Source organism: Sinocyclocheilus anshuiensis, unplaced genomic scaffold (assembly GCF_001515605.1).
Source record: "Sinocyclocheilus anshuiensis isolate Anshui unplaced genomic scaffold, SAMN03320099.WGS_v1.1 scaffold28, whole genome shotgun sequence".
Classification (NCBI taxonomy): domain Eukaryota; kingdom Metazoa; phylum Chordata; class Actinopteri; order Cypriniformes; family Cyprinidae; genus Sinocyclocheilus; species Sinocyclocheilus anshuiensis.
In genome coordinates this window covers 116,936-135,453 of record NW_015555724.1, presented here as the reverse complement: position 1 = coordinate 135,453, position 18,518 = coordinate 116,936, and the positions used below count along the sequence as shown (strand labels likewise).

General features: G+C 39.2%; 1 protein-coding gene across 1 annotated transcript in view; it reads right to left on the bottom strand.

Moving 5' to 3' along the window:
* Positions 1-1,387: 1,387 nt before the first annotated feature.
* Positions 1,388-18,518, bottom strand: part of LOC107672594 (semaphorin-3D) — a 30,155-nt gene continuing 13,024 nt past the window's right edge. Inside the window, exons 7-17 of the mRNA XM_016465850.1 lie at positions 16,641-16,783; positions 14,387-14,501; positions 14,189-14,258; positions 13,793-13,937; positions 12,972-13,194; positions 12,366-12,454; positions 12,173-12,214; positions 11,105-11,262; positions 10,116-10,180; positions 9,773-9,909; positions 1,388-2,191 (exon numbers count right to left, since the gene is read on the bottom strand). Coding sequence (XP_016321336.1) covers positions 1,814-2,191; positions 9,773-9,909; positions 10,116-10,180; positions 11,105-11,262; positions 12,173-12,214; positions 12,366-12,454; positions 12,972-13,194; positions 13,793-13,937; positions 14,189-14,258; positions 14,387-14,501; positions 16,641-16,783 — 1,565 coding nt within the window. The 3' untranslated portion in view covers positions 1,388-1,813. The remainder of the gene's footprint in view (positions 2,192-9,772; positions 9,910-10,115; positions 10,181-11,104; positions 11,263-12,172; positions 12,215-12,365; positions 12,455-12,971; positions 13,195-13,792; positions 13,938-14,188; positions 14,259-14,386; positions 14,502-16,640; positions 16,784-18,518) is intronic.

The window sequence follows — 18,518 nt, the reverse complement described above, 5'->3', positions numbered from 1 at the left end:
TGTAGTTGTGTCTGTCTGCTTATTGAGTTTATTTAACCCATCACAATTTATTGGAACTGTGTGAACTAGAGTGACTACTCACCTTAATGTTGTTCTAAAGGCTTATTACTTAATAACACAAAAATGTCCTGATCGCACTTGCCAATTTAATGGCAGAGAATGGTGACTTTAGGTTTTTTTTTTTTTTTGAAGCGAATGCATATCTGTCGTAAAATAATCCTATGCATCTCGTGGTGTATATTCCAAGCATTCTGAAGGTATACTGAGGGTTTGGTGAGAAACAAACCGAAATGGCAAGTTATTATATTTCATGAAAATCTTGCGTTGCAGCTCACGCTTTTGAGATATCAATTATATCGAATATTCAAGCTGTTTATTAATTTTTCCACCCATGAACGAAATATTAAAACTTAAGCTGAATTCTCATTTTTCGTTTTTTGGAAAAAAACGAAAAAACGAAAAAGGAGCCATTTTCTCATTTTTCTACTTTCAATATTAAATCAAAAAACGAATGATCAAATGATACACGGATTGAGGAACAATGAGTAAGAGAAAAATAATATACTTGGAATAAAAATTCTATCTTCATTTAAATATAAAATCACAAGATATAAACTATAATATTAAAAATAAAAAGCAATGTTTTGAAGATTATTTACATCCTATCTGATGGGGTAATAGCAAATAATTTTCTGTGGCATTTTGTGGATAGAAAAGAATAGCAAAAAAAAAAAGAAAGAAAAAATCTGCCATTATATTAAATCATAATATACTGAATTGAAGACAATGAATTGATTATATTACTGTCATCTACTTACAACATACTCGTTTACACTATCATATACCTTCAGAAGACTTGAAATATAGTGAATTAGTCATATGGACTCCATTTATGGCACTCTTTTTGGAGCTTGACAAGACCATGGTCGACATAAACTGCCATTGTATGGAAAAGGAGCCTGGACGTTCTGCTAAATCTCCTTTTGTGTTCACTTGAAGAAAAAAAATCATACTTGGTTTGAGCGACATGGATACAGGAAGACAGAACTATTGTGAACTATTGTGTAAACTATTTCTTAAATTAATAAGTCATTGTCTTTTTTGGTTGTACAGTTAAGTAATATTAAAAACAGTTTATTTCAACATCATGGTCATTTTAAATAATGTCATATGCCGTAAACAAATTACCTACAGTAAGACACATTGCAAAAATACAAAAATAATGTATTTTACTCTGTGAAACTTAAATGATTGGTTAAAACTATAATCTCAACAGAGAATTCTATGTAAATAATCCTAAAGCATGCACAATCTCATGTACAAATAATATATTTACATACATTCAACATGAATGCAATTTTATTTTAGGTTAAAAAAAGCATTGTTTTTAAAAAAGGCCCCAATCCAGACATTTTTAGATAAAAAAATCTTTGTTTTGAGCACAGTTTATAGATTAACAGGTATATAATTTTAGTATACCATACCTTGCCCAAAGGGGCTTTAACAAAACGAACAGATTCTGAAGTATTTTCAAGATTAGTCAAGATGACTGGTGTTCAAGTGGGTATTTTTGAATGAAAAGGTTCATTTTTAAATGAAAGAATCAGTGGGTCACTTTTAAGGGACTGGTCAAAACAAAAACAAGACTAATGTGTAATTTCACTGATATTTCTGAAAGATTTTTTGCTTGACTGGAGATGATTCATTTCTGTCTTTGTATTTGGTTTAGAGTTCATTTAATCGACATCCAGAGGCTCCATGGGCATTGCGACCCTTCTAACCTCACACTCGAATCCAGGCCTCATTGGCGCCTCTAGTGGTGGCGTCGGTTCCTGCTCTTGCGGAGCTCTTGAACGTGCTTCCATTTGCCCTTCTGTTTTTGCTTCTTCTCTTTGTGCCAGAGCGTTTCACAGTACTCATCCAGAGAGCGCACAGGGCCGCTCAACATGCGCAAGTAGTCTTTATAGCGCTGACGGGGTTCAGTCATGGACGGATTTTCTGATGATTCCCGTATAGCAGGTTGGTGTGCGTGGATCTGTCCGCGGTCCAGGATGTGAAGAGAGAGGTGGAGGAGGGTACGGGTGAAGCTGTGCTCCTGGGAGGTGCAGAAGTACAAACCTGCATCGCTACGCTGGAGCCAACGAATCAGCAAACCTCGCTTGGTTATCAGCACACGCTCGTCCGGTTTGATCTGCAACAAAAACACAATTATTGATTCTTTCATAAAAATCAACCACATCAACAAATACTTTGTTGGGCACATGACAACTTAATCCCAGCCAAGTGGTGAATTTATGTGTCACTTGTTGGGTTTACTCTCATAAATCATTCTGCCCAGAAGCCCACAGCGAGACTCCCTCAAGGTCAGAGATCAGTCTTTAACCTCAGTGCTCCACTTCCTGCTGACCTCACATTATGCCATCTGATTGATCATTAGAATCTTATTAGACAAATTAGACAAGCTGACCACATGTTAATGTTAATGAGACAGAAAGAAAAAGGGGGCAGAGTAGTGTTATGCCCTTGGTCTTGTGATTTCGGGGTCTACTTTGAACTCAAGGTGTTTGCGTGATCTATTGCCGTGTTCTTTTTCCAAGGTGTCCATCTTTCTGGTGACCTCTGACATAGGAAATGCTCTGTGTGTTCAGTGCATACAAACCCGTTTGTGACCATACAGACTAAAAATATTTAGAAATCTGATTAATTTGAATCGAAAAATTATTCTTCACTTTGATTCACTTGATTCATAATTTAAAAAGTCCCTGTGTGTGGTATTTTTGTGCTATTTTTGTAGTTAAAGCTTTTATGTAACTTTTTTAAAATAAAAAATAATCAGAGTGCAAACTATAAAAATAAATAAATAAATAAACATAATAAATCATGTATTTACCCATATATGATAAATCTATAATAACAATTTCTGTCAAGACCACTATCGTCAAAGATGATTGACAATTAGCATACAGTTTGGATTGGCGGAATGGTTCTCTTCTGGGCAAGAACTCCCTGCGTATTCATGCAGCCTAGCATGGATGAGAGCAGGGAGAGCAGCGATTAGAGGCTGCCACACTTCGAGTCGAGTGAGCCTTGACCCCTAACGGCGAGGGGAGATCAGAGGACTCATAACAGATGGAGATGGCATCCACTATCCACCGACTGAGGGTCTGTTTAGTTGCTGGAAGACCTCTCTTAGGGGGACCGTAGCACACAAGCAACTGGGCCGCCCTTCTCCACAGGGCAGCTCTGTGGACGTATGCATCCAGTGCTCGCACTGGACACATACAATTAAGCTTCTGCTGGTCTGGTTCCCCGAAGGGAGGAGGACTGAAGTCGTGAAGTACAATGGGCTGTGGTGCTGATGAGGGGACTTTTGGGACATACCCCACACGAGGGTACAGAAATGCTTTGGCCAGACCGGGCGCAAAGTCAAGATAGGAAGGGGCCACAGAAAGGGCCTGTAAATCCCCAACTCTCTTAAGAGAAGATATCGCCATGGGACATACCCCACACGAGGGTACAGAAATGCTTTGGCCAGACCGGGCGCAAAGTCAAGCTAGGAAGGGGCCACCGAGAGGGCCTGTAAATCCCCAACTCTTTTAAGAGACGATATTGCCAGAAGAAAGGTAGCCTTTATTGTAAGATGGCGATCAGAAATCTCTTCGATAGGCTCGAATGGAGGCCTACAGAGAGCTTCTAGCACCACTGCTAGGTCCCACGTGGGGACACGTGATCGTACGAGAGGCCTCAGCCTCAGCGGACCGCGGAGGAAACGTGTAACCAGTCTTCCCACTGAGATGCCACCGAGAGGGGCGTGGTAGGCCGCCACGTAAACCTTCAGGGTGGAGTGGGTTAACCCTGTAGAGAAACGGGCTGCAGGAACTCCAGTACTGTACCGACTGGGCAGTTCGCTGGGTTGAGCTGGCGGTCTCTACACCAGGAAGTGAAAAGTTTCCACTTCAACGTATACAGTTTCCTCGTGGAGGGAGCTCTGGATTGGAGGATGGTCTCAACAACCAGTTGAGAGACCAGAAGCTACTAGTTGTGCCCCATCAGGGGCCACACCCATAATTTCCACAGCTCCGGGCGGGGGTGATAAATCGTGCCCTCCGCCTGTGAGAGGAGGTCCCTCCTGACGGGAATCTCCCATGGAGAGCCGTCGAGAAGGGAGATCAGGTCCGAGAACCATACTCGGCCCGGCCAGAACGGGGCTACTAACAGTAAGCGGACTCCGTCCTGGCGCACTCTCTCCAGAACTCCTGGGAGCAGAGCGATCGGGGGAAAGGCGTACAGGCGAAGCCTCGGCCACGCCTGTACCATGGCATCCAGCCCCAGCGGAGCTGGATGAGTCAGAGAGCACCAGAGGGGACATTGCGATGTCTTCTGAGTCGCAAACAAGTCCACCTGAGCCTGGCCAAAAATACTCCATATCTGCTTCACCACCTCGGGGTGAAGCATCCATTCCCCGGGCCTCAGCACCTGCCTCGACAGGATGTCTGCTTCCATATCGCGATGCCCAGGAATGTGCACTGCTCTCAGCGAGTCTGTCCTGGGACCACACAAGGATCTGGTGTGCTAACTTGTACAAGACCCATTGAGACACATTTGGCAGTAGCTTCCATGCTGCTAAATAATCTACTAAGGGAATCAGTCTCTCGAGACTGATCTCTGGTGTGCCCAGAACGGCTAGTTCGGTGCCTTGAAGCGTCTGCACGCCGACAGGGGACAACCAAACTAGCTGCTCTGGGGACCTCTGCAGAGGCCGCGAGCCTCTCTGTGCCGCTACGTTGCCGGGCGGTAACTGAGAGATATGCTCGCTGGAGACCGCTGCGCCCTGGAACACCGGCAGGCTTGCACTCGCCCTTTGCATGCTTTGTCTTAACGTGAGCTTTAGACATAGCTGCTTATAGACTTTACTCTCACAATAGACAGACAACAATAAATATGACTGACACACATAGAGCGCTTCGCTGAATGACAGAAAGCTGATGCTGGCTCCGCCGCACGTGCTTTTATAGCTTCCTGGTCATGACGTCACCCGCCCGTGACGTCCCGCTCAGCTATTGGACTGATTTCACATGTGATTCAGAGCGTGGTCACAGAAGGCGTTCCCCTAGCGTTTTCCGACGCAGCATCTCATTCCTGAAGAGGAACTACTGATAATACTGAGGGACCTTATATAATGAATGCTTAGATAGGTGTTGTATTCCTATAGGTAGATGGGGATCAGCTGAGAGTCAGCTGATGCGAGCTTGACTAACGTGACCTGCCAGAACTAATGCTACGCTTGATTTATATTTTAGAAGTGTCGGGACAGATTTCACAGGAAATTTCATTTTATTTGCCTGTTATTTGCCCATCTGTGTAACATGTTCCTACACAGAGAAAAGTAGCTCAGGCTGTGGGTAGCGTGAAGCTGAAAGCTTGTTGTCATAACAAACAAGAAGAATTGACCAAGGATCATTCAAAATGACAAGTTTTCAAAATAATGTTTGGAAAAAAAGCAACAAAAAAAGATAAGATGTTCTATATCCACCTGAACGCTGGTGCCTCGAACCACATTCATCCACGCAAAGTTATTCCGTAAGAGGCATGTATATTTCGTTTTAAATGATAGTGAGCTAAAGTTATATAGTGTAGTACTACTGATATTGCACTTTTTATTCAATTGTATAAATCAGGCTTATTTTAATTGCATTGGTCATATTTATTATAAATTTAGGTTCAAGATTGATGTCGTCAAGCAAAATAAGATCTGTTCACAGATTTCGATTTCAATTTATTAAAATTAATCAGTTTGGCCGGGTCATTTAAAGGGGTCATATGATGCGATTTCAAGTTTTCCTTTCTCTTTGGAGTGTTACAAGCTCTTGGTGCATAAAGAAGATCTGTAAAGTTGCAAAGACTAAAGTCTCAAATCCAAAGAGATATTCTTTATAAAAGTTAAGAGTCAACCATGCCTACCTAAAACACCTCGTTCTAACACGCCCCCACATATCTACGTCACTATGTGGAAATATTAGCATAATGCCACCCAAATGTGCACGCAAAGAAAGAAGGCGTGGTTTCAGGAACAGCAGTAGTGTTGATGCAGCCATGTCAGGGAGACGGTGTGTGTTTCAGTGCGAAAGCAAAAGCACTTTATTTGGCCTTCCGGAAGTAGATGCAATTAGGAATCATTGGCTAAGATTTATTTACAACAGAATAGCATAACCCAGATGTTCGAATTTGTGCACCGCATTTTATGGACGACGAAGAGTACAAGGCTGGCTGTGCACAAAGGCTATTAAACGACGCGTTTGAGAGAGGCGGGGCATAGAGGACCTACAATAATGTACAGTATTTGAAAAATAATGTGTTTTTTGAACATTAAAGCATGTCAACATATTCTGTTACACCAAATACACAAAATAATGATCTTTAAAATAGCAACATATGACCCCTTTAAAATAACTGATTCAAAATAACAATTTATTCATAAAGCAGTCATCTCCGCCATCTTGAGTCATGCTAATATTTTCTAATATTTTCTTTCTCCAATATCAGTTTTGCATCTCTTCACCTGCCTTCCTTACCGTTCCTGACTGCTTATTCTTTCTCTCTCATTTTATTTTCCTGCTATCTGTGTTTTTGAACCTGCTGATTTCTCCTGCTAGTCACGCTGTTGTCGTGGACTAAATCAATACAGCTGTGCAGCACGGAGAGAAGGGAAAGAAAGCTTCAAAGCATACTGAAGCTCTGTAAAACACACACAAACTGCTCACCGCTGCATTGACTTATACTGATCTTTCTGCCATCTAAAGGATGCTGCAAGGAAATGCAATAGTCATGACTGCACTAAACAACTCTTTATATTTGCATTTTAAATTTGGAGTATGACTTTTAAGTCATACCTTGCAGAAACGTGTCAGGAATGAAAACAAATAGGGCGGTTTCGCACTGTCTGCAGCACCTGTAACAGCTGGCACTAAAACATAAAGGCTAAGGGCACAAGAGTGCCAAGATGAAACACGTGTGTATGTCATGGAGATGTTCTGTTGTGTGGGTGTGTTGTAAGTGAACGCGTGTGTCTGTGCTTCGTATCTTGGCAGTATATCATGGCGTGCAACTCCCGCTGAAGATTTTACTCGGGGGCAGGAGGAAACTGGCCTCTGATCACAGACCTTCAGCACAGGATCTCAAATACGAGCTGGCCTGCCGGTGACCCACAGTCCTATGGGAAATTATATTTAGTTGTAAAAAGAGGGTAGTGAAGAGTGTGGAAAATTGGGTAGAGGGATGGAGGGAAAAAGAGGGACAGAAAGCATGAAGGAGCGAGTCTTGTTTAGGGTTGGGAATCGATAACAGGTTCTTATTTACATTTTTAAATAATGCTGGCAAAACTTTGATGATGTTTGGTTCCGTTAATGATTCTAGAATGTCAGCATCATTCCACCGACATGTCTAGAACATCATAAAATATGATGCATATTAGACTATAAAACTTTGCTGTTGTCATGTTGGCCTTTATATCTAATTGACTTAATTTAAATTGGATTTTCAAAATGTATTTATTCTAATTTCTTAGAATCAGCATACTGTAAACCTGTTTATTGTGAAAACAATTAAATAGAATTAGTTGAATATGGTTCAAATATGGCTAACTATTTTTATTTTATAATTTTTTTTTTTTTTACAACTAAATCAGTTTAGGCATGTGCATTTTTTAAGAATTATGTAAAAACACGTTTGTTTGGTTCCGTTAATGATTCTAGAATGTCAGCATCATTCCACCGACATGTCTAGAACATCATAAAATATGATGCATATTAGACTATAAAACTTTGCTGTTGTCATGTTGGCCTTTATATCTAATTGACTTAATTTAAATTGGATTTTCAAAATGTATTTATTCTAATTTCTTAGAATCAGCATACTGTAAACCTGTTTATTGTGAAAACAATTAAATAGAATTAGTTGAATATGGTTCAAATATGGCTAACTATTTTTATTTTATAATTTTTTTTTTTTTTACAACTAAATCAGTTTAGGCATGTGCATTTTTTAAGAATTACGTAAAAACACGTTAATTGTTTTAATGGAATTGTTAAGGAACTGAAATCCGAATTGGAACCAGAATCAATTAATTTAATAATTCCCATCCCATAGTTATTTTGCTATGTGGAATATGAAGGGTCCATTCTGTTATTACAACCAGATATCTGTTTACTCTGATTCGATACATTTTCACACAAACACACAAAAGTGCTGTTTTCTCTTCTATCATTCATTGTTGTCTTTTACGAGGTGAAGTGTGGGCTGATATTTTTAAGATTGCACCACACGTGTGAGATTGTGCGCGTGTTGCAGGTGTTTTGGGCAGCTGTGTGGTAGGGAGTTGTTTTGTGCTGTGGGAAAGACAGGAGAAAGAGAGGGGGAGAAGAAAAGCAGGAAGGGAAACTAAAATAAAACAAATGCATCATAGCAGAACTAATGTTTACTTGAGATGTGGGACTGCAGGAAACAGCACGTTTCTTCTTGAATTGCATCTAGCCTGTGACATGCTGTGATTTGACCTTCTGCTGTCATGCCTCCTCATACATCTTCAACTCTCTCTCTCTCTCTCTCTCTCTCTCACTCTCACACACACACACACACACACACACACACACACACACATATTCCTGTTGGGATTAATTGTTGTGGAGATGGATCAATAAAAGGATATGCTGATCTACCACTCCAGAGTCAGGTCTTGGCCCCCGTCTATTCATCACAGCTAATAAAGACAAGGTTAAAATGACCTCAGTATCTGCACTATGAACTTTCCACTACACACATAGCTCCATTACTACTCACTTGAAAGGACTGCTGTTTACATATGCCGCATAAAATCTGTTTTAGAAAATAGCACAAATACACTCCCTCAGGCAGTTTAAAGGGACAGAGATATCTGAAAGACAGATATATTTGTATGTGTTTCTAAAGTAAGAAGGGGAAACAGTTAGTATGCATGTCACCCAGGTGCATGACACCAAATCGACAGCAGTGAAGATGAGATGAGATTAAATGCGTAGGTGTAAAACATCGAATAAGAGAGATGAATCCACCAGTGAAGGTCACTTCTTGACGGTACTGCTGTGTTCTGTATCTCTGTTTGTGTTCTCTCAGTTTCTGAGACTCAGGCCATTTTCAAGATTACCAACAGAAATGTTCCAGTTCTCTTTTTCTCTGTTACAACATATTGTTTAGTAAGACGAACTTCAGAATTATGCAACATTTATTTTATCTAAGCATCAGGAGGTTGAGAGTTACTGTAAATCAGTTTCTAGAGTGTGTGCAATCATAAAAAGCCTGTGATGCCAAAAGACATTGTTATGAAAGAGAAACCATGGCTGGAATATGCCCAGGCTATACTTTATAAATTTATGCTAATTGACATTTAAAACACTTCAAAACAAAACAGTACTAGAGTGCTTTTTAAACTCCATTTTATGGTACAACCATTAATTTTAGTGACTTGGTTTTGTTTATATGGTTCATGCAATTAAACAATTAATTGATCAACTAAAAAAATTCACCAACTCATTTTATTCTTTGCATTTGCATTCTTTGTGAAATACTTATAAAATATATAAATATAAAATACTTATAAAATATTGAATTTTGTAGTGTAGCTAACTACTTACCAACTGTCACACAAGAGATAGCTAGAAAAATGGGTGAATAATACACACACACACACACATACACACACACAAAGGCACAGACTGAGACAGATGTATGTTGACTATACCTCTTGACGGTGGTCCGCTCCTGTCTTCAGTACAAACCAGCGGATCAAGGCCTGCTGAGATTGTGAAACACACTCAAGAAAAGAGGAGTTACTCTCTACTCCATACAACACCTTCTCCTCGACATTCCACCCTAACACTGCCAAACAGAGAGAGAGAGAGAGAGAGAGAGAGAGAGTGATCAGCATATCAGAAAGAAAGTAAAGGTATTTTTTTGGGGGGTAGGGGTTGTGTTGAGATCCATTAGGTGAGCCCCACAGGACAATGCAGCATCTTAAAACAAAACAGAGCTTTTAGTGCTTTTATGCTCCATATGCACACATACACCCTCATATGCCTCCTTACCATCCTCTGTGTCCCAACAATGGCTGGATGGGTCTCCATGCTTGATATCTTGTCTTCTGGCCCTCCTGTAAGAACACATGAAAAGCCTTTTTTTGGATTCAGATTCATTTTGATTACATTTTAGACTCCTTGAACAACCAAAACTTTTAAAGAGCTGCCGATCAAATTAAGGGAAATTTATATTTTTATATTGTTCAGCATCCATTCATTTTTCATCCATATTGTGTGTAAAAAGTATTTTTAAAAATCCTTATCGAGTAAATCACGAACAACTGTTATAAATCCAAAATAGCCAGAGCAATTAGAACAATACCCATCAAAACATAACTGGCTAATCTAAAGTTTAATCTTCAGAGCAAGAAAAATATGAATCTTAATGAAGCCACAAAGCGAATTTCAAACAGAGCCATCTGACAGCCAAATAATCTCCAAAATAAACTAAAATCCCTCTCTCTGTGTGTCTCCCTATCTCTCGCTCGCTCTCTCTGCAGGACTGACCTGGCCTCCTTGCGTCAGTGGCGGACTGGAGAGCCTGGGAGAGAAAGGGCAAGAAAACTTCTCTGACAGCTCACATACATCATCTCAACAACAAAGCAACTTTAATCAATTTGCCTGTCCAGTCCAGTCCCACTACACCCTATGGCACGGGAAAAATCAAATATTTATAATTTTCTTCTATGTGCTGAACTCCAGGAAACAACTCACCCTGGAGAAGTAGGTCAGAAAGAGGGCACCACAAAGCCCTCTCTCTCTTTTAACTTTCTGCTATCCCAAAAACCTCAGAGCACCAAACTGCACACGGTGCACATCTCAGGGATATCGTAGGACACATGTGGCTTTGCGGTTTTTTGTGTGCGTCGATAAGAAGACCGTTAAACAGAAGTGCTGACTCTGTGAATCAATGTCAAGGCTTTGCATCGACTCGTGTTTGGGACAATGACTTTATCGGTTCATGTGTGTGTGTGTGTGTGTGTGTGTGTGTGTGTTACCTCTTGGATGCTGGAATGTATCTGGAGCACTGGGTGCCATCCCAAGCGCAGTAGGGGTCTCTAGCCAGGCAGCATTCTGCACAGCCTTGCCCATAAATATGGCACCTGTGCAGGGACACCTGCACCAACCCGTCGCTTCCTCCAACAAACAGCTGCTGCTGCACACACAAACACAAAGTACTAAACCAGGTGCAATGACAAAAAAAAGTGCTTACTGGAGCAAACTCTTTAACAGAGTTATCAATCAGCATAATTCGTCTTATTGGTCCAAAACACTCTAAACAGAAGAATGTGTACATGTGACTCAGAGAAATAAGTAAACCATGAACACAACAACAAGCAGCATAAAAGTTATGGTGCTATTGCTTTTCTCTCAGCATGAGTCTCGAAGTCACAGCAGATCTTCCCATATAACACCCTTGTAAAAGCAAATGTTGTTCAGGAACTTATTTGAAACCATTTAGTGATTTCAAGAGGTAGCATTCACCGTAGAGAATTAGGGGCAGAAGTAAAATGTTGATGAGATAATGTCACAAATTTTCCATCTAACCCCTGTATTCTCCATATAATTTCTTATCTGTACTCTATTATCCTCTGCTATTAAAATGAAAAAAGGCCTTAAAAATAATTATGGAAAGAACTAGCCAAGTGGCCTGCTGATGTAACCATAAGGTCCTATCTTTGTGCAGAAGAAAGGAGGATAAAAGCTTTAGGGTGAACTGCAAACCTAACCATGAACTCCAAAAGCTAATAAGAGATAATTAGACAAATGGGAGTGTAAAGGAAAAATGAAAGGAATGGCCAAGAAACAGAAGAATCAGACTTATCTGTGAGACTCTGATAAAACAGTACAAAACATTGGAGGCTATAAAAAAAGTCTATTATGACACCAAGGCCTGAGAACATTGCAGTTGCTTACATATGACAAACAGTCCTGTAGAACCTCTGAAACAAAAACAGCTTGCTGATGAATGTCATTTAAATAATTTATACAATTATTTGTTTTCTTTCTTCATTCCAAGCTAAAGATTTAGTTAACTAGAACCAAGTTTAAACTTCAGTTCTTACCTGCTTTGATGAGATTTCCATGTTGAGGATTGGTGAGGGACTCTGGATAAATAAATGCACCAATTATGTTATCAGGTGAACTTTTTTGCTTATTATTGTGTTTTGTTTACTAGTGTTTGTTTATTGTATTTATTATTGTGTCGTTTTTTATTCATCCATAAATGTTTCATATTTGAATGTTTGCGACTTTTACCTTGAACACCTGTAGCTCCTCTAAGATGATCTCCTCTGTGTACCAGTTTTCTTGAGTGATGCTGACAACCTTCAAAACTGATCCCATATCTGTACAGACATACACACACAATTATGTCTCTTAAGCTCTACTGCCATCTGCTGGTTGATCAAAATGAAAGCTAATTAAATAGCTTATGTACTCTGCACATATACTGTAAAAATGTTTTTTTTTTTTTTTTAATGTTATAAATCAATTAAAGGCTACTGGATTATGTTTTAATAGAAAATACTATTTCTATTTTTATACCTCAAAATTTCACATTTAATTAAATGTGTTACATGCAGATTGTTTGTAATTATTTGTGAAATTTAATAGCAATTTCTATTTTTTTTTTTTTTTCAGTGTACAGGGCTTAAAGTGAATCAAACCTTTACTGCATTTCTGGACATTATAGGTATGAAGAACAAGTGTATGTTGGGCAAAATTATGTATTTTAGGCAGTTCACTAGGTCATTATAGCTTTTCAAAATACCAAAATAAAAATGCATCACATTTTCTTAATTTTCTTCAACATCATATCTAGTTGTTACAAATCACTAGTGACGTTTATGTTGTTTTTCTTACCTGTGCCCAAGAACATAACAGCATACTGTCCATCTTCAGCTGCCACGCTGTCCACTACAATCTGAGTGAGCCGGTACTCCGTATTGATATGAGTGAAAATTGGTCGGCCCGTCATTGGGTGCACAAAGTGGTACATTAGCGGGTGCAGCCGTATAAAACTGATGACTTCATCTGGAAAGTCTCTAGTCGTTTTTATATGAGGATCATATGTCCGACTGGGGCACTATGAAACAAAAATAAGATATTTAGTTATATATTTAGAATACATTACAGCAAAAAATAATTACAAATATGCACTCACAAAGTGCATAATCATGAATGTTGTGTTTGCGTTAACCAGAGATGCCCAAACGAGGGTCTGCGGGCCGAAGTTGGCCAGCCATGCCCTATCACAAAAGCGGGGAGGAATAATAATAATAAAAAAATTAAATAATATTGATTATCATATTATAATGCTTGACTGACTGATGTTAAGAGTGTACCTTCAGATATTTATAAAACTGCCATTTTACAAACAAGCATACATATATATATATATATATATATATATATACTGTATATATTTTTTTAAAATTTTTTGTTTTATTTTTGCATTGAAATGTAGAGAATACACATTCATTACATTTTTTTTTATGATTTGTGGCCTTCATAATGAAAAGTTTTGGCACCTCTGGTGTAAACAGCATTTTGAGGTATGTAAAGTATTAGGTATTCAGTATATAGTGTTATGTCTCCCTCTAGTGGTAATGTAAAAAACTCCTAAAAGTCTCAGTGACTGAAAGGGAGACAAAAAAAAAAAGCACTGAAACAGTTTTACTAACAGTGCCTGGTCGTGGGTAGGGGATTCTGCCTTCAAATTCCACCCAGCGATGGTCCGGACCCTCTTTATGAGCATACGGTCCATTAAAAACCGCACGGATGTGTTCCATGTTATAGACACACACGGCTGATCCTTTAAAGATAGAACTGTGTCCAAATATACAAATAAAAAAAAGAACTAAACAACCTGAATGCCACAGTAAAAGAAAGGTCATTACAAATGGGCAACTTTATGCAAATTACAATGTTTTAAATTGCTATATTAATCTATAAAATATATTTAAACTCATTTGATATCACATCAACAATTACACATTTCAGAATGGATTTCAAGCCACAGTACCCAGACCAAAAGCAATGAAATATTGATATGCACGCTTGTAGGAGCTGTGTCTCACCTGGTGGTGGTGAACACTCCGTACACCGTTGGATTTCTTTCATCTCTTCTAGGGAGGAGAAAGATGTCCTCTGTAACACACACACACACACACACACAATAAAAAAGTGCACAATTAACATTTTTTTTATTCCAAAAAGTATGATAAAACTGAAATATGTTTGTGAGAGGGAGCAGGGACAGAAAACACATCACTTACGTAGCTCATCAAAGTGTGTGTCCACTCCATCTGGTCCAGGAATGGAGCACACAAGTCTTGCTTTGAGGAATGTTGTCCACTTGTTGGTAAGACTTCTCAAACCTCCAACATCATTCTGCATGCAAACACAAGGGCATACAGTATCTTAATTCTGTCGTGCTGAAAGCACATTTATCATTTAAATCCTAAATTGTATAGACTTTATAATAAAAATGAAAAAAAAAAACAGCATTTGGTTCTGATTATAGCGGCTTATCTAATTAAGCATGAGACTGCAGAAAACCGCAAACCCCTCAGTTACACACAGACTTAAGAGGTACACAAACACGCACACAAGAGAGACAAAGAAAGAGAGTTCAAGAAATCGAGAAGAGCGAGTGAGGTAGTTTATAATGGGAAAATAATGACCTTCTCTGTGAATTCACAAAGAGCGGGTTTCTGTCTTTAGATGCACAATAGAGCACTGAGAGGTCTTAGAATGAGAAGACATGCTGAGAACACTTAAATGAATCTCCTCATTATAACCAGAAGGGTTTAATCAAAGGACTCCAATGATTTCACCTACACCCACTTAAAGCAGCAAATATATTCCTGCTCTGCCATTATCCCTGTTGAATAACACACACACTTGAGAAAAAGGGGGGGAAAGACCTAAAAGAGGTTTTGGAGTGGCGTTTTCCAAATTCTTTAATCTTCAAAGATGCCCTTTCTAGTGTTAGGCCAGTTATCCAGTGAGGAATATGGCCTTAGATAGCTTTACAGCTCACTCCTAAAGCTATAAAAACCTGCCCGCTTCAGTCTAAGAATTTTGCAAAAGAGCTAGGAATTTTTATAGCACACAGCCCTGGAGGATGAGTCTACAGCATTTTTATAATTGCAGGCTGACAGGTGACTTGCATGGACAATTACCTAAAATGACTACAGAGCTCTCTACAATATTTGATTCTGATTGGTCAACTGCAGCATTCTGCATTAAAATACTGTTGCATAACAACAACCGTTTACAACATACAGTATAAACTACCGTTTAAAGTTTGGGGTAGGTAAGATTATTAAATCGTTTCTGAAAGAACTCTCCTACAGTATATTCACCAAGGTTGCATTTATTTGATAGACAATACAGTAAAAACAGTAATATTGTGAAATCTTATTACAATTTAAACTCTATTTAAATATATTTATTTTAAAATGTAATTCATTCCTGTGATGCAAAGCTGAATTTTCAGCGGCCATTACTCTAGTCTTCAGTGTAAAATGAAATAAAATAAAATAAATATATACATACATACAAATTTTACTAACCCCATATGTTTGAAAGGTACTGTACCTGTATCAGTGCTGGTTTTATGTCTCTTGTACTCATGGTCACTCTTGGTTGTTATCACTATGTTTTCTCTTTATTGTCACATAATACAATAATTATAACTCAAAACAATATTTAATAAGCAGTATAATGTACAGTCAGACTATACATTATTTTCTTCATAAATTAAAAAACAGAATAAGAAAATCTATAGCTGTCTTTCCTACTGTTTTTGTTTAAAACACATGGCATTTGTTTATTGCATTGATTATCTATGTGAACACAAGAGCAATGGAGGGTTTTAAAAGTTCAAAACAAGATTAAATGTAGCTAAACATATTAAATTTAAAGGTTTTTGGTGAGTAATCGCCACCCAGGATCACAAATGGCAAAATTACTTCCATCTTCTGTGTGCTTTGATGACAGCCTTATGGAAGAGACCTTTGTGAAGGGAATCAATTACTCACTTTCTTTAGGGAACAACCTTGGAAATAGAGTTAATTTCCCACAGTGCCCTTAATGGATATAAAAATTATGCATTTGTGGTCAGTGTGATGTTTGATCTGTTGTTCCCGATCTTCACTTCAGACTTTTTTTATGGATGGTTTTGTGTAATATCCCCAGCCTTCATAGTGAACTCTTGTTAGGGGATGGGCAGAACACAATGTGTTAACACAATGGAATCACTTAGCACACGTATTTCCCTACGCAAGGGACTTCCACTGTCATCATGAACAACGACTTGGGCAGCAATTACATGGCCAGACCTCTGCTATGATTTACCCCGCCTGACGACAGTGGTTTGGTCCGCTTTCAGCATATCACATTAAGGGGAACGTACCAGGAAGCCTCCCCTCCCAGGGGAAGCACATTTAATCTTATGTGCTACGGAAGGATAAGATAGATGAGGTGAGTTCCTCTCTGATCAGGAAGCGTGAGGACAGGTCTTACCCGGCAGATCCGGGCGACACGAGACAGCACAGTCTTGTCCGTAGTGCTCCCATCACGGGACGCCTCGCGGAAAAATAAGTAAATCTTGTCATCATCAGGGTTGTAGGTGTCCGCGATGGGATGGGCGGAAATAAATTTGCCCTCTGTGGGGACAAAAGAGAGAAAAGCTGGTCAATTTTAATTGATTTCTTATGCTAATCCACCAATCACTTTATAAGACTTACAAGAAAGTGCAGAGGCCTATTAAAAGAGCTAAGACCCACTGTTTGTGTTTCTGACAAAGTATAAAGACAAAACTGTTTCCTACTGTTTAGTGTAAATGCTAGGCATTTCCTTTTAGACTCACAGCAGACTGTTAAATGGGTGTTTAGGGTTGGAAAATAGACTGTGTGGGTTTAAAGAGCTCTAACATTCAGAGGGAAACCAAAGGTGGAAGAAAGACAGTCATTAACTCAATGACTAGACAAAGACTATATTATATTGGACCCTCTGCAAATGACTAAGACCCAGATAGAGGGGAGAGATGAGGAGAAAAGAGAAGATGAAAGTGCCAGCAGTTGGTAACTCAGAGGATGTCTATAAAGGATTGGACTGTTACTCAAGCAGAAGATATACTGTATCAAATTTAGTTTTTTATATAGATATTTAAGAGGTGCAAGTCCAAAGATAATATTTATGAGCTATTTGACACTTTTATGGGCATATCAAAAAGCCCTGAGTTGAGTTAATAACAGCAAATGCAATTTTGAACACACTGGCAACTCACACAGACCTGACCATCAGTTTAAGTTTTCTGTGCTGGGTGATTTAACTCATCGTTTCTTATGATTTAAGGATCTTTTCTCCTAATTATGTGAGTTATATATCATAGACACACAGGCAACACACCTCAAATGTGGAACCTTTTTATGCCGTGTTAACTTTTCCACAGACTGTGAGAATAAATCAGTTTGTGGTATCAGTATATGTGCCTTTCTATTTTCTGTGGTTTTGGTTTTTCTCAATCTGTCACTTATGCTTTATATGTGTGTTAGCATGAGTGTGGGCTTGTGTGTGGCCAAAAAGCTGTTTTTATATGCACTACCATTCAAAAGTTTAGGGTAAGTATTTAAAAAAACAATTTTTAAAGAATTATTTTTTTTTTTTTCAGAATGGATGCATTAAAATGATCAAAAGCGACTGTAAATACATTTATAATGTTACAAAATATTTCTATTTCAAATAAATGTTCATCTTTTGAACTTTTTATTCGAACAATCCTTATAAAGATATACTATATTACGTTCCCCTTCGGGAACTCGAGCTGCATCGGAAAACGCTAGGGGAACGCCTTCAGCGATACCAAGCTCTGAATCATATGTGTAATCAGTCGAATCGATGGGCGAGACATCAGAGGCGGGTGACGTCATGACCAGGAAGCTTTAAAAGCACGTGAGGTGCAGCCGGCGTTAGCTTTCTGTCATTCAGCAAAGCTCTCTGTGTGTGTCGGTCACGATCTATGTTCTGTGAGTCTTATTTACTGTTGTCTGTCCAAAAAGTTGCACAAGCATTCAAAAGTATAAGCTCCAGCAGAAGATGTCTAAACTAAAGACAAAAAAGGGCAAAAGCAGACCGCGTTACAGACTGTGTGTTCCTCCCTGCCCACGCTACATCACGAGCGGGGATACACACAGTTTGTGCGTGGTCTGCTTGGGAGAGGAGCACGCGGCGTCGGCTCTCGAGGGGGCTGACTGTCCGCATTGTGAGCAGTTGCCACTGCGGTTGCTTTGCTCCCGGAAGGCTCTCTTTGAGGAGGGAGCCTTCACCAGCGTTCCTCACGGTGCTGGCCCCGCTTCCGCCGAGGCGGAGCGGCAGCTGCACTCGTGGGGTTCGCAGCTG